This window comes from Prunus avium, chromosome 3, assembly GCF_965620075.1.
Source record: "Prunus avium chromosome 3, drPruAviu1.hap1.1, whole genome shotgun sequence".
In the NCBI taxonomy this organism is placed as follows: domain Eukaryota; kingdom Viridiplantae; phylum Streptophyta; class Magnoliopsida; order Rosales; family Rosaceae; genus Prunus; species Prunus avium.
In genome coordinates, this window is record NC_142286.1 from 36,685,006 (window position 1) to 36,708,965 (window position 23,960).

Genomic DNA, 23,960 nt, shown 5'->3' on the forward strand with positions numbered 1-23,960 from the left:
CAGGCCTCATGAAACAGTGTGACTGCAAAACAAACCAACAAGGTCATTTAGGCCCAATCCCCAAACAAAGTTATTTCCCTGCTCATATTATGAATGAAAGTTGAAACCACTCATTTATTTCACATGCAATTTAATTTGAGCTCTTATATTAATTATTTAAGCACTAATTTTATGAGTATTTGCTAGAATTTGATTTGATGTTGATGATTTAGTGGTGCTGATGGACAAGTCTTAACTGTGTGTGTGTGTTGCAGAAGTACAGGCTCAACAGCGTGGGCGTCCAACCAGCAGCTTCTGCCAAAAGTTCTAAGAGGAAAGTCCCGTTTTACTTCAGGGACTTTTGGAACCCTAGCGCTTCTCAGCAGCAGCTAGAAAGTGCAGGGAATGGTGGAGGTGGCTCTAGCAGCAGGGGAAATGCAGAGCCAGAAATGAGAAAATCAAAGAGAAGCTGGTTAGGTGATGCTTAGTTATGCATCTATGAGGGCATGTATATAGCATGATTAGGATTCAGGAAATAATAAGAGCTTCAGAGTTGTTTATAATTTCTTCTTCTTATTTTTCTTTTTGTGTCTCAAAAGTGGTTTAATTTCATGTGCATTGTAGCTGTATAATTCTACAAAGGGAGCTCATAATTAATGCAAACAGTAGCACAAAATCTCATAATACATTGGGGTTTTTTACAAAGTAAATAAAGTTTGTCAGATGATGAGAACCATAGCTTTATTCCAAGTACAATAATTCTGTGTCGACTGCATTTTCCTTACAAAGTACAAACTTACAATCCCTACTACATATGCTTCTGATAATTGCACAACCCATACAAGAATTTATACATACAAACTTAACCAACATGTGAAAGACATTATTTGAGAGTTAATTAAACATGATTTATATAGTTAATCATTTCTGTTTAATATCAAGGAGAAGTAGTTTGCTTTGAAGAAGAAGAATAAGCAGGTGGGATTCCAGGGATGCGAGGTGTAGGTGGGAGTGGGAGTGGGAATGGGAATGGAGGGAGGAATGGGAAAGATGGTGGTGGAGGTGATGGTGATGGAGTAAAACCAGGTATAGGTGGCAAGTTGGGAATCAATGGTGCTGCGCCTGCTGGTGGAGTAAAACCTGGTATTGGGGGCAAGTTGGGAATCAATGGTGCTGCGCCTGCTGGTGGAGTAAAACCTGGTATTGGGGGCAAATTGGGAATTAATGGTGCTGGTGGAGGCTGAAATGGATTGGGGATAAGTGGAGTTGGCTGTGGCACAAGTGGATTTGGAGGCAAAATTGATGGTGGCTGAAATGGGTTTGGTGGGAAGAAAGTATCTGGGTGGGCTACTTTTTTATCAGTTAGTTGCCCTGCCTCTGTAGTTTTACCAGGAAAGGGGGGTAAAACTGGAATTCCTGGAATTCCAGGAATTCCTGGAAGGGGAGGGAGAGGAGGAAGTTGTGGCAATGGTGGAAGAGGGAGTGTAGGAAGAGGGAGTGTAGGAAGAGGAGGAAGATCATCTATTGTGGGGTTTTGAGTTGGTGGTGGAAATGTGAGCTCATCAGTTGGAGGAAATGAGAATTTCTGAGAACTGAATTCCTCGGAGGTTTGAATGCTTGGTTTTTGGTTACATAGGCTTGGCTGCTTTAGAGGCTTAAAGGTGAAGAACCCAGCTGAGAAAATGTGTGTTCCTTGCTTTCTTGACTTGAGATGCAGTGAAGATGAAGTGGCTGTTGAGGCCACAGCACAATATGGTTCACTGCTGCTGATTAATTTCACAGAACACCCTTCAATTTTCTTGACATGCTTGCTCAAAGAGAAAGGCAACTGGACTCTGAACACTCCATGGCTATCAGTTTTCACTTCTGTCTGGAAACTTGGTTTTGAACTCCCATCTTTGCATTCTACACCAACAGAAGCCCCTGCAGAAAAAATAAGTTGAAAAATAAGTTAACTGAACCCAAAATTTACAGTATAAAAAGTACTTTTTGATTGAGTTGTTGTTGGAAAATTTGAAATGAACCTGAAATGAAGTGGCTGGCATGTGAGAATTCTGCTTGGAAACATGTGTCACAGTAGACGGTACCTATAACAACTGCAGATGGGTGCTTCTTCTCATGGCTAGCTTCTGAGGGAGTACTTAATGAGAGAGTACTGATAAAAAAGAGTAGTGTAAAAAACCAAGACATTTTAGAGCCTCTATTGCCTCTGAGCAACTCTAACTCTACGAATGAGTAGATGTAGGTTGCCTTTTTATATAAATTCCTGAGGCTTATAGCTAATATAAATATTCTCTACAGCATTCATTATACACTTTTTTGTTTCTTTCTGGTTGTTTTGAGGAATGAAAAATGAACTTTTTTCTTCAAATTTTATAGCCTGCTGGGCCATCAAGCTAATTTATTTCACTCATGCAAAAACCAGTCAACTGCAAACTAGAAGAAGTGAATGTAGGTTCATTTCCTACCATCAAACAATCCAAAAAAGAAGGTTAATATTGTGATTGTGAGGTAGATAAAAAGAGGCCCCTAACTTTTGCCTTGTTTACTTACATTTATTGAGTTCGTTTCTTTGTTTGGTGTAAGAATACTAAAGAGAATAGTTGGGTCCCCGTTGGTTCACGAGACAAGTGGAGTAACCACAAATTTCATGAGTCTGAAGCTGTACACTGTCAACAACACAGGTTGAAGATGTTGTTGCGTTTATTTATGTATGTTCTTCACACAGAAAAAAAAATGATGGGCGCCTACTATGAGCTGCTCTCAGTACATATGTATCTGAGCAAATTGAAAAACTCCCCAAGTCCCAAACAAAGTTTACAACTCAATGTATGGATCAGAATCTTATTAATAAGGCTTTTTGGTTCAGAATGTTATGATAATCATTAGATTCATTGATTACAATATGCTTTAAATTTTCTAACTGTTTTTAACAAGTCTTTCAGTGCAGGTGGTCCATAAATAGGTAAAGTAAACAGTCAAGTGATTGCAACCAAAGAGTCTTTTCCTCAGTCATGTGACCCAAAGTTTAGAAAACTTGTCACATCATCAGCAATTATAAGTCAGTTGAGCACAGATGTATATTCAATAATTGGTTTGGTTAAAAAACTACTAATCTACATAGTACAATGATTTTGGGAGTGATTATTTGGAATTTGTGAGACTTATTTTAGCAGAAAATGGACAAGAAGCTACAACTTCCAAGTATTTGAGCAGTTTCAAGCCAACTCAGAAATCTCTGTACTCTGTAGGCTTATAAGACACTCTCCCATGTGTTGATGTTGCATCCAGATTCCTTTTGCATCAATATCCTTCCATCCCAACAGTATGTTTTTTTTCTTTTTTTAATTCAATTTTCCACATTTTTTACTGTCCATCAAATGCATAGCATTTTGGATGAAAAAGAAAAACAAGAACTTCTACTACTGACAAAAGAGACACCAGTCACACCACAAAGGCACAAACTATAGAATTATGATAATTAGATCCTGCATTGGAAATTGACAGATTTTCTTCACCTTCACCACAGTTTTGCATTGAGCTGCAAACCATCCCACAAACTTGCACCGCTTCATTCTTTGTCCGTGGGCCACAATTTTTGACAAATTTGACAATCTAATAAGGCGGTTCCTGACAATCCAAGGTTATCTCCATGACAACCACAAGCCACTGTTTCACTGTTATCTTGTGAGGAAATTGAAATGTAACACCAAATTTTCTTTTACACAGTGCAAGAGATAATGCATGTTAAAAGTTAAAAAAGAAAAGGGGATGGTTTTGTCTAATTCTATGATGTACAAAACATCTCTTTGTCCTTCACGGGTTCCGAAACACAAAGTCATGTGTCTTCACTTCACGGGCGACCTTAAGCCTGTGGGCTGAGGGCCTTCATGTCTGCTTGTTGAATGTGGAGTTTTTCAGCCGATGGATACCAATTCCCAAATGGATACGTCAAGCTGGAAACATAAGATGAGATTCTTGATTAGATATTTGATGGCTGGTCCATTATTATTGAATTGAAACAATAATAATATCCATAGTTTGATTGGTAACAATGTTTGCCAACTCAAAGGGTAAGAATGTAGCCAATCGACTGAACTTTTGTTTAGTGCCAGGTGTATCCACTGAATGTAAGGTCTCATGTTGTTTAGTGCCAGGTGTATCCACTGAATGTAAGGTCTCATGTTTGACTTACACATAAATACGAGAATGATACATATTTGTGACGGGTGCAGAACTTTGTTGTGGGTACGCTTCCCATTGTAAAAGTATATTTGTAAACATCAGTAATTTTTTCTTTTTTATTAAATAACATTAGACACCTCATTCATGCGGAAGTTCTTTTATCACATTGAATGTATAATTTATAGCAGAAATTTTCATCCGTACAATAATGTAATCATCAACATGTGATATTTCTGTTTGTTCTTCCATCTGAGTTTGTATTTATTCCAGTCGGCATGCTTCATATGGAGAAAGAAAGTACTTGATGAGCCATCTGTCCATGAAATCATTGGTTTCTAAAACCGCCTAATATTTGTAGAACAAAACCATAGATTAAATAAACCCAACTGCAAGTTTTTGGACTGGAGTGGTACCATTTGCAGAACAAACCAATGTGATACAGCGCAAACTATATTGGCCAGTTGCAGATTCGAAGAAAAAAATGCAAAATAATCACAGCCATCATCTGTATGTGTATCTGTATCTGTATGCAAAAACAAAAAAAACAAAAAAAAGAAGAGGAAAGAGAGAACAATCAACGAGGCTTGTCATAAAAAACAACTGCAGATGGGTGCTTCTTCTCATGGCTAGCTTCTGAGGGAGTACTTAATGAGTGAGTACTGATAAAAAAGAGTCTGTAAAAAACCAAGACATTTTAAAGCCTCTATTGCCTCTGAACAACTCTAACTCTAAGAATGAGTTGATGTAAGTTGCCTTTTATATCAATTGCTGAGGCTTATAACTAAAACTAATATAAATATTCTCCACAGCATTCATTATAATTTTGTTTCTTTCTGGTTGTTTTGAGGAATGAAAAAACCAGTCAACTGTAAACTAGAAGAAGTGAATGTAGGTTCATTTCCTACCACCAAACAATCCAAAAATAAGGTAAATATTGTGATTGTGACTGTGAGGTAGATAAAAAGAGGCCCCTTAATTTTTGCTTTGCTGGTTATTTGTTTACTTACATTTATTGAGTTTGTTTCTTTGTTGGTGTAAGAATACTAAAGAGAATAGTTGGTTCACAAGACAAGTGGAGTAACCACAAATTTCATGAGTCTGAAGGTGTACATTATCAACAACACAGGTTGAAGATGTTGTGTTTATTTATGTATGTGCTTCACACAGAACCAAAATGATGGGCGCCTACTATATTGGTTAGAAGTATTGATATATATCATCTTTACAAAAAGACACTTGAATCCGATATCATTTGACCACTCAATTAAATTATTGAAATTTAAGTACTTTCTTGAATCACCGTGTTTATTTTGTTGGTCTTAATTAGATGTCTTAATGATTTTCAATTTGCAAGGATGATCTTTGAATGAAGATGTGAAAAATAGATCATTTGGATTGTTGAAAAAAATTTCGCAGGAGACCCTAATGGGTGTCCCTTTGAGGAATATATATATAATCTGTGAAAATTGAAAAACTCCCAAGTCCGAAACAAAGTTTACAACTTTCCATGGTGTCAGAATATGTGGTTTGAGCAGAGCATGGGATCTTCTCCTGACCTAATTTGGCATATTAATAGGATTTTTTGCTTGGGTTAAAATAATAGCAATGTGAGACCTCCAAATCTCATGGAGGTCTTCTACTTCTATGAGCATAGAACAACCCCTGAATCATTAGATTCATCGATTACAATTTGCTCTAAATTTTCTAACTGTTTTTAACTGCATAAAAAACCAGACTTTTTGTGCAGGTAGTCCATAAATAGGTAAAGTAATTCCGGCCAAATTAAAAGTGTCATGTGATTACAACCAAAGAGCCTTTTCCTCAGTTATTTGGCACAAAGTTTTGAACCTTGTATCACCACCATCAGCAATTATGAGTAATTTGAGCACAGCTGGGACAACAATAATACAATGTATATTCAATAATGCATCAGTGAAAATTGACTGCTATGGATAATGGTGGTGATACAACAATGATTTTGGGATTTGATTATTTGGAATTTGAGAGACTTACATTTAGCAGAAAATGGACAAGCATATGTGCGTTTACCCTAAAAATGTTCAAACCTCGGAGATAGGCTTTAGATTGTGTGAATTGCGAACGTGCCACTATTAGTGGTGTAAACCCTAATAGACTTGAAAGAGAATTAAGTAAACTTGTGCACCAAGAAAACTCACTTAAATCAAATGATTGTGAATTGAAATAGTAAACTAAATCAATGGAGTTTCTTTTCTATGCCTCAAGACAAATGACGACTTTATAATTTCTCTAAAACAATAAGGGTAATAATCGACAAATAAACAAGTAAACAAAAGGGATCCAGATCAAGGGATCTTATCAGATAATAAATTGCCACCACCTTGGATCACTTCTGATTTAATTCAGAGGTTAAGGGTCTAGTGGCAATGTGCACTGCTAACAAGAAAATCACCTTCAATTGATGAAGATCAATTGGAAATCAACACCAGAGACAGATCCGGCAGAGCAATTATCAAGAAAGATGTAGCCTTCGAGAAGGAATTAGTGTTTGTACTGAGTTTATTGTTGAAAAGTTGTGTGTGTTATTGTGAGCTATCTATTCCCTTTTATATGAATTTTGACTTGGTAGAGAGATTACAACCCATTAGGCCACACCATCATGAGCATCAAATCATAATCGATTAGAATTAATTATTTAGTTAATTGCCTTAATCGCCAAGTAATCTCATGATTTATCCTTGATTTTCTAGGTAATTTTCTGGCCCAAGGAATCTTAACCGGATTGCAATACTAAATCCCCAGCCATGACTTGGCCCAAATTGGCTTAAATCTCATACGTATAAAAACTAAGCCCAAACATTACCCCATAAGCCCAATACACTTTATTAGAGGGATTTGGGGTTACATGCATGTGCGTGACACGATTTGACCGTTACCTGCAACATCCATGCGTCGTCTTCATTTCAATCACTTAAATCGCGCCATTTCGACTTCTACTTTAGTCTTTCGAACCTTTCCATCTTCTTCTCACTACGAAGCCTAATTTGTTCAGAGATTCTTAGCGATTATCATTACCTTCAACTTTTCCAAACTTTTGTTACCGAAAGTCCCAAGTTTCACCACCCTCTAACCAATTCTGGTTTCAGAATCCATTTCTTTGTCTCAATGGCCACCTCTGACTCCAACGTCCCAAAGCCTATCTCTGAAAAAGATGCTACTGCTACTATGCATGCCCAAGACATTTGTGCATAATTGGGTAAAGTTGCTGATGATGGTCTAAGGCTCGTACAATTCAGCTGAGGGTCCAGACTTCAACACTTGGTCCATAAAGAACAGTCCAGTGCAATGGTTTGAGTGGATTGGCGATCTTCATGACCAGTATCCGGAGCTTTGGGAAAAGCATGGCATTTATGATGCCATTGTGCTTTTTCGTTTTGACACTCCGAGGTATATTAGTCTTCAACATATACAGGGGATCTTTCGCAAGTGCATGAGGATCATTTTAGTAGCAATAATATCTTAATAGTAGATATTTCATTGCTCAAGTTACATACAAGTTTTTTTCCTTTTCACATGGGTCATTTTAGTAGTTGTGATAACTTAATAGTATATCTTCCAATGTTAAAATTATGTACAGGGGATTTTTCTCATGCACATGAGAGATTTAGGCCCCATATCAGTTTAGTGTGATATCTTTATTGAATATCCTCCAATTCGCAATTTATGCGCATTTTCTCAGGCTCGTGAAAGATTCTGGTGATTAGATTACTTAATGGAACAATGATCTTATGATAAAATTTGTCATGCATATACATGTGTGCATGAGAGTATTGTCATAGTATCTATACATGCCCCGTTATGATCATATTCTCTGCTTGACCTGGAAATATTATCTACGATTCGCTAACACGGCACGAATTCGCACGAACAAATCAATATTTGGGTTTAGCTTGAACCAGTTAGCCACCTATTAAGCTAACAGGTCATGTCAGTATCATTCGCGAATATTTTGTGTTGGTCATTCACGAATTTAAACGGGTCGTACGTTCGTGTTCGGTATTTTCCACCCGTTAACTTAACGGGTCGTGTTCGTATCAACCTATTAAGAAGCGGGTGAGCACAAACATAACAATATATTTGGTCCAGGCGCTATAGGTATAGCAATGTTGAATTGATCCTAAGCTTTTTTTTGAGTTTTTATAAAAAATAACCATAATTTACCCCCTACTTTCATAAATGTTAGTTTTGTAAAACACTTTAAAAAATAGCCAAAAATCCACTTAAATAGACTCAAATGCCCTCAAAACTAAAACCACATAAATCTAAAATGCAAAACCCTAGTAGATAAAAATTTAGAATTTAGTAGGCACATTTGCAGCACCAGTCGAACTCCCTGTACGGTAAGTGCCTTTTTTTTTTTTTTTGGTGTGGGTTTCCCTTGCTTCTTTGTTCGGTCTACCATTTTTTTTAATAAACATATGCAGGCCCAAGCATGCTCGTGCTCATGGGATCTTAACAGTCCACAACATATATATATATATATATATATATATATATATATATATATAGAGTTTTTCTCTAATGCGGACGTCTGCATTATGTTAAAGTCCAGTCGTCTCCTTTGCAGCTTCTTTTTTGCAAGTGGATTTGATTGCATACATATATATAAAGCAAAAACATGGTAAGCACTCCATATATAAATATACATGGTAAGCACTCCATATATATATATATATATATATATATATATATATAGAGGTTTTGATCCTTAACTATCTCGTTATATGCTTATAATCATTTGAACCTGTTTATGAAGTGAGTCATGCATACATGATATGATACTGCATAGTGTCATCTTAAATATTGTAGTATCAGATCCGTATTTGTTCATCCCTTTACTGGACAACATGGTTCTTTTTTTGGTTTTTACTGGAATCCATCATGCTTCTTTAATGTTCATGATGGAAGAATTTTTATTTATTAAAAAAAAAATTATATAGTATTCTCTCAGAAACTTTGCACAACCCAGATGACCTTGAGGAATTAGTTACTTGGACTTGAATATAAAAGTGTGTATTGTATGTGATCAGTGCTCTACATGGAGATGAAGGAGGGGACTGCCTCTGGGCTAAGGACGTGAGTAATGGAATGGATAGTTAGAAGATGGAAGCGGGATCCACAAGTGCGATTTCCTTTTCCTAATGTTTCCTGAATTTGTCAAAAATATATATATATAATCAACAGTCCCATTCTCTTGGACCACAGGAGTCCAAGAGACTTGTGGTCACCTACCCTTAGATTTAATCCAAATGCTGAGAAAAATTTACTTTAAAATATCTTTTTTCTTTTACCTTTTAAATTTCACTTAACAAAAAGGGAAAAAACTAAAAACTAAAAACCCAAAATCAGAACCTGAAAGTTGTTTATAATCTTCTTTCTTTTTTGGGTCTCAAAAGTTGTTTAATTTCATGTTGAATTGTAGCTGTGAGGCATTTTTTGTTTTTGTTTTTGCTTTTTGGGTTTCAATTTCTGCCCAAAATGTTGCAGCTTAAGTGCTAAAATTTCCATTTTCATCGACTTATGTTTCCCAAGCAAACTGGTCTAGAAGAACAATTCAATTTTAGCATGGAGAAGCAATTTTTTCTTTTTCTTCTCAAAGGGTCTTTTTGATTGGACAATGTTGAAATGCAGCTTCAAATTCAGCAATTCAGGTATAATTCTACAGAGGGAGTTCATAATTAATGCAAACAGTAGCACAAAATCTCAGAATATATTGGGATTTTTTACAAAGTAAATAAGTCTGTCAGATGATGAGAAAACCATAGCTTTATTCCAAGTACAATAAGTAACTTACATCTTACCCAAAAAAAAAAAAGTAACTTACATACTCCTTACAAAGTATAAACTTACAAGCCCTACTACATATATGCTTCTGATAATTGCATACCCCATACAAACTTAACATGATTTATTTAGTTAATCATTTCAGTTTAATATCAAGGAGAAGTAGTTTGCTTTGAAGAAGCACGTGGGATTCCAGGGATGCGAGATGTTGGTGGTGAACTTGTTTTTGGAATTTGTGGTGTTGTGAAGGAAGTATCTGGGTGAGCTACTTTTTTATCAGTTCGTTGCCCTGCCTTTGTAGTTTTACCAGAAGAAGGGGGTAAAAGTGGAATTCCAAGTCCTGGAAGTCCAGGAAGTCCTGGAAGTCCCGGGAGTCCCGGGAGTCCTGGAAGTCCCGGAAGTCCTGGGAGTCCCGGAAGTCCTACTTTTTTATCAGTTACTTGCCCTCCCTTTGTATTTTTAGCAGTAAAGGGCGTTAATTGTGGAATTCCTGGAAGTCCTGGGAGTCCTGGGAGTCCTGGAAGTCCTGGAAGTCCTACTTTTTTATCAGTTAGTTGCCCTGCCTTTGTATGTGGAATTCCTGGAAGTCCTGGGAGTCCTGGGAGTCCTGGAAGTCCTGGAAGTCCTGGAAGTCCTGGTAGTCCTGGCAGTCCTGGCAGTCCTGGAAGTCCTGGGAGTCCTGGGAGTCCTGGAAGCCCTAATAATTTTTTATCAGTTAGTTGCCCTGCCTTTGTAGTTTTACCTGGAAAGGGGGGTGTAACTGGAATTCCTGGAAATGAGGATTTCTGAGAACTGAATTCATTGGAGTTTGGAATGCTTGGTTTTTGGTTACAGAGGCTTGGCTGCTTTAGAGGCTTGAAGGTGAAGAAACCAGCTGAGAATATGTGTGTTCCTTGCTCACTTGACTTGAGATGCAGTGAAGATGAAGTGGCTGTTGAGGACACAGCACAATATGGTTCACTGCTGCTGATTAATTTCACAGAACACCCTTCAATTTTCTTGACATGCTTTCTCACAGAGAAAGGCAAAGGGACTCTGAACACTCCATGGCTATCTGTTTTCACTTCTGTCTGGAAACTTGGTTTTGAACTCCCATCTTTGCATTCTACACCAACAGAAGCCCCTGCAGAAAAATAAGTTGAAATTAAGTTAACTGAACCCAAAATTCACAATATAAAAAGCACTTTTGATTGAGGAGTTGTAGGAAATTTGAAATGAACCTGAAATGAAGTGGCTGGCATGTGAGAATTCTGCTTGGAAACATGTGTCACAGTAGACAGTGCCTACAACAACTGCAGATGGGGGCTGCTTCTCATGGCTAGCTTCTGAGGGAGTAGTCAATGAGAGAGAACTGATAAAAAAGAGTAGTGTAAAAAACCAAGACATTTTAGAGCCTCTATTGCCTATGAGCAACTCTAATATTCTTGACTCTGAGAATGAGTTGATATAGGCTGCCTTTTATATCAATTGCTGAGGCTTATAATGAATATAAATACTCTCTACAGTATTCACTATACACTTTCTGAAAAATGAAACTTTTTCTTCAAATTTTACAGCCTGACGCATTAAGCTTCCTTATTTCACCCATGCAAAAAGCCAGTCAACCGCAAAGTAGAAGAAGTGAATGTAGGTTCATATCTCCTACCACCAAACAATCCAAAAAGAAGGTTAATATTGTGATGGAGAGGTAGATAGGAAGAAATTTTTGCTTTGCTGGTTCATTTGTTTACTTACATTTATTGAGTTTGTTTCTTTGTTGGTGGTGTTGAGTTGTGGAGATACAATTCAACTAGGAAAAGGACTCAATCTTTCATTTCAACATAAAACGGAGTCATTTGAGAAGATTTGACCCCTAAAATTGACTCTCTTGCATTTACCTTGGATTTTATGTCCCACTATGACTCAAACAAGCTCGTCGTTACAACTTAAAGGATCTTATAGTAAGTGGTTGATTCTATTTCAAAATAAAACTGAGTCATTTTGATAAGATTTGACCCCTAAAATTGATTGAAAAATAGATTTTTTTTTTGTCATATAGAAACATATAGATATATATGTGAAAATTGAAAAACTCCCCAGCCCCAAACAAAGTTTACAACTTTCCATGGTGTCAGAATATATATGTTGTTTGAGCAGAGCATGGCATTTCTCAAGACCTAATGTGGCATATTAATACCCTAATAAGGGTTAATTTTAATTTAGTATCCTAAATTTTTACCTTTAAGGCACGTTTGCTCCTACACTCTCAATTTTAATGATTAAATACCCTAAGTTTTTGAATTTTGCAATCTAGTTTCGACGTTAACTTCATCATCAAAATTTCCATTAATTGCTTGCATGGCAGGCATGGGTCTCACCTATTCGCTTATTTCGATGTCAGTTGAAGAGTGTTTTCAGGTAATTGGTGTCTTCCCGCCCATGAAGAACACATTACATGCATTAATACCAAACCATTTTTGAACAAAATACCCGAAAATACCCTTCAATTGACATTCAAATGAGTGAATAGGTGGAACCCAGGCTTGCCAAGCAAGCAATTAACGGAAATTTTGACAGTGAAGTTAAAGACGGATCTAGATTGCAAAAATTGAAAAAATTAGGGTATGTAATTGTTAAAATTGAGAGTACATAGGTAAACGTGCCTTTAGGATAAGAGTTCAAAGTACTAAATTGAAATTAACCCTATTAATAAGGCTTGTGTTAAAGTAATAGTAATGTGAGACCTCCAAATCTCATGGAGGTCTTCTACTTCTATGAGGAGGACACTCTCCCTGAATCATTAGATTCATTAATTACAATTTGCTTTAAATTTTCTTACAAAACAAGTCTTTTTGTGCAGGGCGTCCATAAATAGGTAAAGTAATTCCGGCCAAATTAAAGAGTCATGTGACTGCAACCAAAGAGTCTTTTCCTCAGTTATTGACAGTCTAGAAAACTTGCATCATCTCATCAGCAAACAGATGAACATTCAATAATTCATCAGTGAAAATTGGGTGCTATGATAATGGGTTTGGTTCAGAAACTACCAATCTACATAGAACAATGATTTTGGGATTTGATTATTTGGAATTTGGAAGACTTATTTTTTAGCAGAAAATGGACAAGCATATGCATCCAATTATCCAAACTTGAAACGAAAGGAAGCTACAACTTCCAAGTATTTGAGCACTTTCCAGCCAACTAAAGAATCTCTGTACTCGATCCCAGGCGCTTGCGAATAGAGCAGACTTTGTTGGGAGAGGTCCCCGCTTTGCGCCCGACAATACCTCGAGGGTTAGTCCCCGCAATCGCGCGGGGATACCTTGGTTTTCAACAAAAAAAAAAAGAATCTCTGTACTCTGTACGCTCATAAGATAAGACACTCCCATGTGTTGATGTTACATCCAGATTCCTTTTGCAGCAATGTACATATCCTTTCATCCCAACAGTCGGTTTTTTTTTTTCCCTTTCTTTTTTTAAGTCAATTTTCAACAGTTTTTAGTGTACAACTGCATAGCATCCTGGGTGAAAAAGAGAAAAAAAAAATTAACTTCGACTGACAAAAGATACTCCAGTCACACCACAAAACAAAGGCACAAACTCCAGATTATGATAATTAGATCCTGTAATTAAAATTGACAGATTGCCTTCACCAATTGATTACCTTGTGACCAAGGCAATCCCACAAACTTACACCGTTTCATTCTTTGTCCGTGGGCCACAATTTTTGACAAATTTGACAATCTAATAAGGCGGTTACTGACGGTTCAAGGTTATCATGTGAGGGAATTGAAATGTAACACCAAATTTTCTTTTACACAGTGCAAGAGATAATTAATGCATGTTAAAACTTAAAAGTTAAAAAAAAATGATTGTTTTTTCGAATTCTATGATGTAGGGTTTGCCCTAGGGTTTAGGGTTCCAAAAGACCTGTCATGTCTACACTTCACGGGCGAGCTTAAGCCTGTCAAGTGTCGACAGGACTTTCATGGCTGCTTGTTGAATGTTCTATAGTGGAGTTTGCCAGCTGATGGATACCAATTCCCAATATATGCCAAGCTTGAAACATAAGATAACATTGTTTATTAGATTTTATCTCTGATATCTGGTCCATTATTATTGAAACAATAATAATCCTTAGTTTAGATAGGTAAACTATCCCAAACAAGGTTGCCGACTCAAACGTTAAGATTGTAGTCGATGAACTAGACTTTGGTTTAGTGTTAGGTATATCCCTTGAGTGTGAGGTGGACATTAATTTGGGCGAATTGATAAAACCGACTAAATCAAACTGTAATTATCAGTTTGGTTTGGTTTGATTTTAATTAAGAAAAAGTTAAATGGTTTAAAAATTAAACCAGATCGTATATGGTTTGATTTGGTTTGATTTTGAACTTTTGTAAACTGACCTAAACTAAACCGGACTGTTTATATGTATATTTATTTACTTAGATTTTACATGTGTAATACTCTAATTAGGTAATACCTATATAGTTACTGAAATTTGAAGTTTTATGTCATCTGTCCATCAAGTACTTTCTTTCTCCATATGAGCATTATGATTACATATGAATTGAGCTATATTAGTTATTAAAATTTGAAGTTTTATGGCATTGAAATTCCCAAATGGATATGCCAAGCTTGAAACATAAGATAACATTGTTTATTAGATTTTATCTTTGATGCCTGGTCAATTATTATTGAAACAATAATAATCCATAGTTTAGATAGGTAAACTATCCCCAAACAAGGTTGCCGACTCAAACGTTAAGATTGCAGCCGATGCACTAGACTTTGGTTTAGTGTTAGGTGTATCCATTGACTGTAAGGTGTGCATCAATCCGGCCGAATTGATAAAACTGATTGAATCAAATTGTAATTATCGGTTTAGTTTGGTTTTGATTAAGAAAAAGTTAAATGGTTTAAATTGGTTTGGTTTGATTTGATTTGATTTCCTTCATGACTTTTGTCAAAATCAAACAAAACCAAATGGTTATATTGTAATTGGTTCAGTCATGGTTTTGAGGTGAAACCGATTCAATCCAGATCGTGCCCACCCCTCAGGTGTGACTTACATAAATACGATAATGATATATATTTGTGACGGGTGCATAGCTTTGTTGTGGGTATATTACTTGTCGTAAAAATATATTTGTAAACATCATTTTTATTACACCTCATTCATGCAGGGAACTTTTTGATCACGTCGAATTTATAATGTACATCAGCAATTTTCATACAACGTAATCATCAGCATGTGATATTTCTGTTTGTTCTTCCATCTGAGTTTGTATTTATTCTAGTCTGCATGCTCATATGGAGAAAGAAAGTACTTGATGAGTCATCTTTCCATGCAATTATTGGTTTCTAGATCAGCATAATAATAGTACCAAACAATAGATTAAACCCAACTGCAAGTATGTATATTGGACTGGAGTGGCACCATTTGCAGAACAAAACAATGTGATACAGCGCAAACTATATTGAGAGATCAGTTGCAGATTCGGAGAAATCATGCAAAACAATCACAACCACCATCTGTATGTGCATCTGTAAGAAGAAGAAAAACAAAAAACAAAAAAACAAAAAAACAAAAAAACAAAAAAACAAAAAAAAAACAAAAAACAAAGAAGAAGAAAGAACTATCAACGATGCTTGTCATCAAGCTGCCCTTTCATTCAATAGGACCAAGTCACATTCGGACTACAAATCAAATCTCTACATTTTAAAACACCCTTCCCTTTTCCCAGATCAATCAAGCCTCGAGAGAATACCCACCAAAAAACCAAGCTACAAAGTTTATGATACAACACATCCTTGCTATTCTGTACAAAAAGTTATTTGGAAAAGTTTAAAAAATATGGTCTTCCAGTATATAACAAACTTAAAAGCAACTAAAATCAGGACCAGATCCTTCCCGCCTGGCTACCCTCTTCTCTTCTCTTCTCCTCAACCAGTAATATAGAAGTGATACCCTCAGTATATGCCTCCGTTTGCTAACTGTACCCCGTACACGTATTGCCTGCAGGTTATGTTGGTTATTTATATGGTCATTGAAGTGGCAAATGACATGGGAAAACCAGGGAGATCCCAAGAAAATCTTGCTTGCTGAGTACTCGAATAATATTCACAAGTGCTCTTGATCATAAAATGCAAGGAGCTGCTTCACATGATTATGCCAAGCAGCAACATTTAATCCATCAACTAGGACCCAGTCAACAACAGTTGCTGCTGGTTGCTCCCACCATTCATCAAGCTGCAGAAACATATTGCAGTTCAGACAATTAAAGAGTGCAAAAGCAAAACAAAACTATTAAGAATTTATACAGCTAAAGTAGAAAGATGATGGTGGTCACTCACCAATCCCCTAACATAGTTGCAATCCTCCAAGCACTTCTGAGCACTCAAAATTGCAACCTTAAGTTCGGGCAACCATTTCTCCATGACAGTTTTCTCTTGCTCCGCAGCCAAATTTAAACAATAACTTGTTGTCCTGCAAGGAGTAAATAAAAATTAAGAAAAGCACATTCATTACGAACATTAACATTTAAAAACAGAGAGTAGCAGAGCTATAAGAGGCTTGAGTATTGGCAGGAGATTAGAAGAAAGAAAAAAAATGTAAATGTATTCAGAATTTGGATGAAGAAAAAAAATCATAACATCTACCCCAACAAAACATATGAATCTCAAAAGAAAAAAGAAAAAATCGCTCCAATAGAAAGGCATGGTTCTGTAGTCAAAGAAACTTTGTCAGTTACCCATCGGACACAGATATTGGAATTTTCCTCATCTCTTGCTCAAAATGGAATTCCAGTTCATATTGTTTGACTGAGGTCTACTTACTGAAACTTTGGGGTTTGGAGGATTACATAATCTAGATTCCTGTTAAAACACGGCCAAGAGAAGTTATACCTTTCATATTCTTGTTGAGCTCTATAGGCATGGTTCAACAACACATGACCACTTTCAACAAGATCCTGCCGTGTATGGACCAAATTGATTGCCTTTGCTAAGTCCTCTAACACACTAGCCTCAGAACCACGAAGTTTCAAGCAGAACTCCAGGGACTCTAGGATTGATGCTAAAGCAGCATCTGAACCCTCCAAACCTGTTCGTGTTAAATAAGATATAAAAAAAGAATTGAAAACACCCATTAAGCAGGCACAAAATGGCATCCAAATAATCCAAAAGTAAACAATGAGATAATAAAAAATACCATATGAAAAAAACGCATATGGTAGCATTTGTTGAACTCAAGCTAGACAAACTTGAAATTAAGAAGCAAATGTAGAAAGACAAACTGATAGCTTTACATTATAGAGTTACAAGTGACATGTATAGATAATGAGAGAGCACGATATCATGATTCATGAGACGCCAATTTAATTAGAGTTCTATTTTCATTCTCAAACCCAAACTCCTTCATACCAGGAAAGAGTGGCTACTAAAGATGATTTCTTATCATGACGCGAGATTTTCATGCACCATAGGGAAGAGAGATCAATTTTCAGTGTCCTACTTGGGATTAAAATTAAACAGAACAAAAATCTTCCAGGCCATCATGTAACAGCACCTCCACCCCAGCAGAAAATCTAACCTTTCAGTGGACTTCACCAATTGATTGCTATACTGACGTTTTTTGTTTTTCTTGGAAGTGTAATTGACAAACCATTACATACACAACTAAAAAATGAAGGCAAAAGAGATCTTCTGTTGCCAATAGAGAGAAGCTTTCTAGCAGAAACTGGCCAAATGGAGAGGATGTAGTTCTTCCAAAACCAAGCCTCAAATGGAGGCAGTGGCATCTAATCTTACACATGCTTCTAATGTTGTACCAGATGAACGAAGACTCACCAGCAGGATACTGAAGGGCAGCAGATATTCGACATATGGACGGTATTGCTGATGGATCCCTGGCACCTGCTTTTGCAGTTAATATAGCAGCATTCTTTTCTGCAGCAGCAACAGCTTCAGGTCCAGTAGACCCACTTGCACCCATGGACTCCAGTAGTGCCTGATAAAAAATTCATTAACAGTTAGATACACAGAAGAGTGCATATGGGATAACGAAATCAAGGGTAGGAGTGCACTGAGGATAATTAAATCAAGGGTACTTAGGTAGCTCCCCAGTGAAATCAGTATTTCCCTGGTGGTCTAATCCTACTTTACCACCAGACTAGTCCATTTCTGCTCAACATAAAGCACCTCTTAATTTGTTTTCCTTTATAAGTATACAATTCAAAATATAGTGTAGGTTTCTTTTTACTTCTTTTGGGGCAAACCCAAGCTTGACATTCAAACTTCAAGATCTCTCTCTCTCTCTCTCTCTCCATTATGTTCCAATGCCTTTTCCCACCATACACAGGATCCAGAAAACAGATCCAGAAGGTGAACAAGAAAAGATAAACAATCAGAAAAACTTCTGAATAACCAAGACCTTAAACATATTACAGCAGTCATATATGTTGAATATCATAGTCAAATTAACTAATGAAAACTCGATAATGGAAAGAAACAGATTTATTAACTTTTACTTTTATTTTTTGAACCAAACATATTGATCAGTAGAACAATCAATAACCAAGAATATTTAATAACAATAAAGCCACAAATTGTAGTAGACAAACCTGTGGAGTTGCTGGAAGCATGTAGAGGCTATTATCAGGACTTTGATCAAAAGCAGAAACTTCTCTTTCAATAAGATCTTTTGCACTATTTGAAAGATCCATAACTATTGTGCATGCTGGAATAATAGTGGTTGATGCATACTCCCGTGCGGCTAATGGCTGCTGATTCCAGAACGCAGCGGCATCCTGCCAAGTTGACAATATAATATTAGAAAGTATCTATGACAAAAGGAGATGGAGAAGTAGTATCCTAGGTGCCTTTATTGAAGTATATATGAATACCAACTGAAAACTATGCCACTGGTGATATCATTTGTATATCAGTTCCAAGGAAATTGAAGTGCCTCATGGTGAGGTAAAAGCCCAGACCTATAGGCATAAATAGGGTCTTGGGCATCATGATAAATATGGCACAAAAGTGGATATTGACATTTTATTAAATAAAAAGGAAAGTCAATCAACTTGTTGGGGTGACATGAAAAAATTTCTTTGATATTTTATATGATATATATGAACTTTCATATGGAACTCAAAACAGAATGAGCCGACAAATTCATGGAATGACCAGAAATGGCCAATACAGTACCATTATATGAAGTGACTTGCAGTTTTACAGGCATTAATGAAGCTGAGATAGCTTACCATGTTTACTTTTAGTAGAGCAGTGTATATGATTTCAAGTTCCGATCTGCGGGAATCAAATTCTTCAATCTTTTTCCACTTCTTTTTCAATGAATCTTCAGCTTCTTTCCTTTCTGCACATAATTTATTCAAGCGTTGTATTTCAGACATCAGCGTATTCAAGCTAGCCCTCAAGCCAGCAACTTCTCTTTCCTTGGTCCAAACCTCCAGCTACACAAAGAATAGGGAAGAATGGTAAAAACAACACACCAAATGATAATTAACTAGAGACCAGAAATAAGCTACCATAGAGTACCTAAATGACTTTTTATGACATTCAAATCAACAAGGATCAAAATACTGAAACTAATCACACCTCTCACCATTGGCACTATTTGCACCTAAAGTATTGCTAATTTAGCCATTTAATATCCAAGAAAGGTTTACCTCAAGTTGCCTAAGACTGCCCACGTTTTGTGATGTGCCTGAAGAAACTGCGTCACTATTTCCATGCAAGCGTTTTATAAGTTTTTGACACAGATCCCTAGCTTCTGCAGCTTTGTTCAGTGCATCTTCAGTAGCCAAAAATTGCTGAACATGTGCTTTCTGTGAACAACATATGCAAAATAACAATTTTAAACTCCTGCAACAATGCATGATTCGTAAGACAAAACAAAAGCAGAAAATGTAGGGCGAAAATAGAACCCAACTATGATTTCGTTTATTGACCAAAAAATCTATGCTTCAGTATAAAAAAAAAGAATGGTCTTAATGGAATTAGGGTTTCGGCCGACTATTCTTTATAGGGGAAAACACATTAAAGCAAAAGCAAGACCAATGTATATCCATGTAGTGAAAAAATGAGAATATTAAGATGAATGGCATAAGTGACTAGATCATAATTAAAAATCAATATTAAGATGAATGGCATAAGTAACTAGATCATAATTAAAAATCAATGTAAAGGCTACTATCTAGAAAAGAACATAACCTGTCGTTCAAGAAGTTGAGTTCCTCTAGAAGGTGCATCAACTCCTATCTTTCCGTTACCATAAAGTTGATAGTGTAACGGTGAACTCACATCAGGAGAAGAAACATCGATAACTCGGTTGTTCTCATACTTGTACCTGATTAAGGAATTGAAGAAACGTGAGTCAAGGATATGGAGAAGATATGAGAATTCAAATACAAGAATGATCAAATTTGAAAATACAGCATGCAATTATTATTTAATCAAGCACTGCAAGTATTCCTGATAAGAGAGGGAGGGGAGACCATATTATCCACAAGTATTGACTCAGGAAATATTAAATTAAAGAACCAAGAAGGAATATCGTAGTTGAATAGCCCTGTCTGTAGAAGCTTAGGGAAACATTGACAGCACATAAGAAATGTGAAGGACAAAATGAAATAAGCTTTATGTCCCCAACAGAAGTGATAAGAAAGTGTTTACCTTAAAGTTTCTGCATCAGCTCTAACATCAATTTTCTCTATTTCTCTGGAAATTAGAGATTTCAAACGTGATGTGTATGAAGTAATTGCCTGAAGCAATTGAGGAGGACTCTTTAACCCATTCACAATCGCAGCTCTAACCTCATCAGGTAATTCCCCATCAAAATCAAAGCCTAACTTGGCTGTTTCTAATTGAGGATTCAAATGAACACCACTTCCTTCATATGCAGGAAAAGAATTGCGAATCTTTTCAATCATATGTGCTGCAAGAGATTCACAGGCCTTCCGGATGTTTCTTTCCCGAGTGGTTTCAATAAGAAGTACATCATCTGCTGCTTTACTGCCCTTAAGAGTTGAATAAACAGCTTCCTTTTCACTGTTTGAACTAAAGCTGTTAACCAATTCAAGAGATGAATCAACACCAGACCTTTGAGCATCCCTTGCTTGATTAACATAATAACGAAGACGTTTATGATACTCTGCAAATATCTTTTCCGCTTCATCACACTGTTGATAGTAAGCATCCAACATTACCTGCTTATGCCTGCATTATGATCAAGCATATATCAATAGAGTCCACCTTGAATAACTCGGAACAAGTGTTAGTCTCATCAGAACATGTTCACATCATTTTTAGTTTATGAAACTAATTCTCAAACAAACCTTGCAAAGAGGAATAACATAGCGCCTACACTCTAAACCAGTCTTATAGTTCATGTCTTTCTGATAACGATGATGATCACATAAAAGAATTTTGCATACTTTCTTTCAGAAAGAAAACAAAACAAGTTTTCAACTCAATTAAGTTATATACTCAGGATTATGCCAATGATCCACAAAAGCCCAAACCTTTTTTTAGAGCGTTCATCAAGCATCCTCTTCCGTTCGGCCTCTGCCCTTGAAACCTCCAACATTCTGGCCTTCAAATCCTTCCTTTGCCTCTTCACAATGTTCCTCAACTTCTCCACTTCCTTTGCCGCCAAGTCCCTCTCTTGCAGCGCAGCCTCCCTAGTTTCTGCCGCACTCGAACCCTCCCCAAGCTTCTCCTTTCTCCTACCTCCTTTACTCCTTACGCCCTCCTCCTTCCCCGATTTTACCAATGCACCACTATCGCCGCCACCGCTGCCGCCGCCATGAACCGTTATATTCCTCCGAATATTCTTCACCGTATTCTCCGACTTCACGCGGGTAATCAAGAAATTCCAAATGGGTATCATATTCCCCCGGCAAATCTTCCTCAGCGAGTCGATTGAGGGCAATTGAGATTTGCTAGCAGCACTGTACGGACCCAAGGGCCGGTACCCCATTTCCTTCTGAAGCCATTGCAATATGGCTTCCGGCTGAGCCACAGAGCTCTGCGACGAGCCCTGCATTATTTTGGAAAAAATCTAGGCTTTTAGGTCTCTTCAGAAAGAGAAGAGTTTTGGGAACTAAATCACCATCCTGCAGTGAATAATAAAAACCCTAATTTCTGCACTAACGGACTGAGATTGGAGCTCAAACTACTTCAAAAGCCTAACACTGACACTGAGGTCTGCTCCGAGTGTGAGAATTTAGGGTTTCGAATTGCGAAAATTGGAGAGGAACAACTAGATCTGATAGGTCGCCGGCGAAGAAATATATTCAAATTGAGAAATGCAATGCAAAGTAATACAAATTGTACAACGGTAATTTGATCTTAAGAGGCAAGCAAGGCAACCAGAAAACTCTGTCGTTTATTCAAATCGAATTTACGACAAAGCGTACGGTGGCACTGCAATTTATTAACCGGTTTAATGCTTCAAAACGACATGCGGTGATGTGTGAAGATTTGGAAATAGATTAATTAAGCTGGGACACTTAACTGAAAATATTAAAAAATAAAAGTTTGGTGTTTGGTGTTTGGTGCTTGTCGGGGGTAGTTTTGTGTTTGTCCATTTCTATTTCCTGTGAATATTTCTGGTTGAAACTATCATTCGTATAATTTATGACCAATTTTGCAGTGGGTTTGTTGTATAAAACATAAATTAAAGATTTCGTAATAACTTGTAGCTCAAGCGATTAAAATTAATTTTTAATTTATGTTTTTTTTAATATCTTTTGCACCAAAAAAAATATGTTTTTTCTTCCTTCTCAGCCGTCTGTCGGCAGTATACTAGTTGTAGGAAGAATGCCATACAAGGCCGACATGACAATCAAATCTGATCATCTTTTATAGACCATCACAATAGGTTCCACTATGGTCATCAAGAACTATTGCCCCCAACCCTACTAAAAAGGGAAATTGCCATAATTGGCACTGTAGCATTCTTCATACCATTGTCGTTTTCATCGGTTTTCGATGAGTTTTTATATTTATTTTTGTCAAAATTAAGAAAGAGAGGGATAAACTCACACACACGGTTACTATAGGAAGTTTTTATGTTTATTTTTATACAAGAAATATTGAAAGAATAAAACTAAACACAAGATTTAACACAACTAATAAAAAGGATGATTTAATATCACATGTTTGAATCCTCACGTCATCATAATTGCGTGTGTGTGAGAAATCCTCTCCCTTGTAGTTTTTTGAAAAGAAAGCGATCAAATTGCATTCAAGTAGAATAATGGATGACACGGCACATGCATGCCTAAGGTGGCCTCATTAAAACCTTCCTGGGAAAAACCCCAAGGGACAAAATCTTGAAGTAAGAAAGAGTACCACACATGCCAAAAATACAACAAGACCACAAGATCGAAGAGAATCTTGAATAAGAGTATCAAGGAGCCAAACAAGAGGAGACTCCATCCTTTCAGACTCAAGAGCACCTTCAGAAGAGGATAGAGCGTAATGAGCTAAACGGTCAGCCACACTATTCGTCTCTTGAAAAAGATGCTCAACACAGACAAGTGCATTATCATGCAAAAGCGGTTTACAGTCGTCGATCAAGCAACCAAGGGAGTAGAGATCCACATCGCGAAGGAGAATGGAAAGAATCATCCCCTGTGTGCGTCACTCTCAAAAAAAAAATTTGATATATGATAATTGTACTGAGAACTCACTCTCGTAGTTTAGACTATGACTTGTACTAAAAAAATTGATATATGATAATAATATCATTAAGAATTTCTTTTTTAAAATATAGAATTACTAACATCCTTAATTAGGGTTTGTCGAATAAAAAGCCAACGTCAATATAGAATTTATAATTTATGAGTAATGCTATTTGGACACACAATATTGACACACTTAGTGACACCTGCTGATATGTCAATGTATCATTTGATCTTCTTTTCTCCTCGTTTTTTGTTCAGCGAATGATACATTAACAC

At 36.7% G+C, this 23,960-nt stretch overlaps 3 protein-coding genes across 3 annotated transcripts; all 3 read right to left on the reverse strand.

Annotated features, from left to right (window-relative positions):
* Nucleotides 1-703: 703 nt before the first annotated feature.
* LOC110759058 (uncharacterized) lies at nt 704-2,270 on the reverse strand. Its single transcript, XM_088251253.1, has 2 exons — nt 2,004-2,270; nt 704-1,902 (listed from the first exon to the last, which is right to left on the reverse strand). Exons 1-2 carry the CDS (start codon nt 2,167-2,169, stop codon nt 917-919), a joined length of 1,152 nt encoding a protein of 383 aa, XP_088107379.1. The 5' UTR covers nt 2,170-2,270; the 3' UTR covers nt 704-916.
* A 7,681-nt stretch (nt 2,271-9,951) lies between these two features.
* Nucleotides 9,952-11,431, reverse strand: LOC110759059 (uncharacterized). The gene is made up of 2 exons (XM_021961081.2): nt 11,208-11,431; nt 9,952-11,110 (listed from the first exon to the last, which is right to left on the reverse strand). The coding sequence occupies exons 1-2, from the start codon at nt 11,371-11,373 to the stop codon at nt 10,140-10,142; spliced, it is 1,137 nt and encodes a 378-aa protein (XP_021816773.2). The 5' UTR covers nt 11,374-11,431; the 3' UTR covers nt 9,952-10,139.
* A 4,178-nt stretch (nt 11,432-15,609) lies between these two features.
* AUG5 (HAUS augmin-like complex subunit) lies at nt 15,610-22,378 on the reverse strand. The gene is made up of 10 exons (XM_021961089.2): nt 21,516-22,378; nt 20,668-21,210; nt 20,206-20,341; nt 19,662-19,820; nt 19,236-19,445; nt 18,594-18,779; nt 17,821-17,980; nt 16,879-17,074; nt 16,327-16,459; nt 15,610-16,222 (listed from the first exon to the last, which is right to left on the reverse strand). The coding sequence occupies exons 1-10, from the start codon at nt 22,037-22,039 to the stop codon at nt 16,094-16,096; spliced, it is 2,376 nt and encodes a 791-aa protein (XP_021816781.2). The 5' UTR covers nt 22,040-22,378; the 3' UTR covers nt 15,610-16,093.
* Between the last annotated feature and the right edge of the window lie 1,582 nt (nt 22,379-23,960).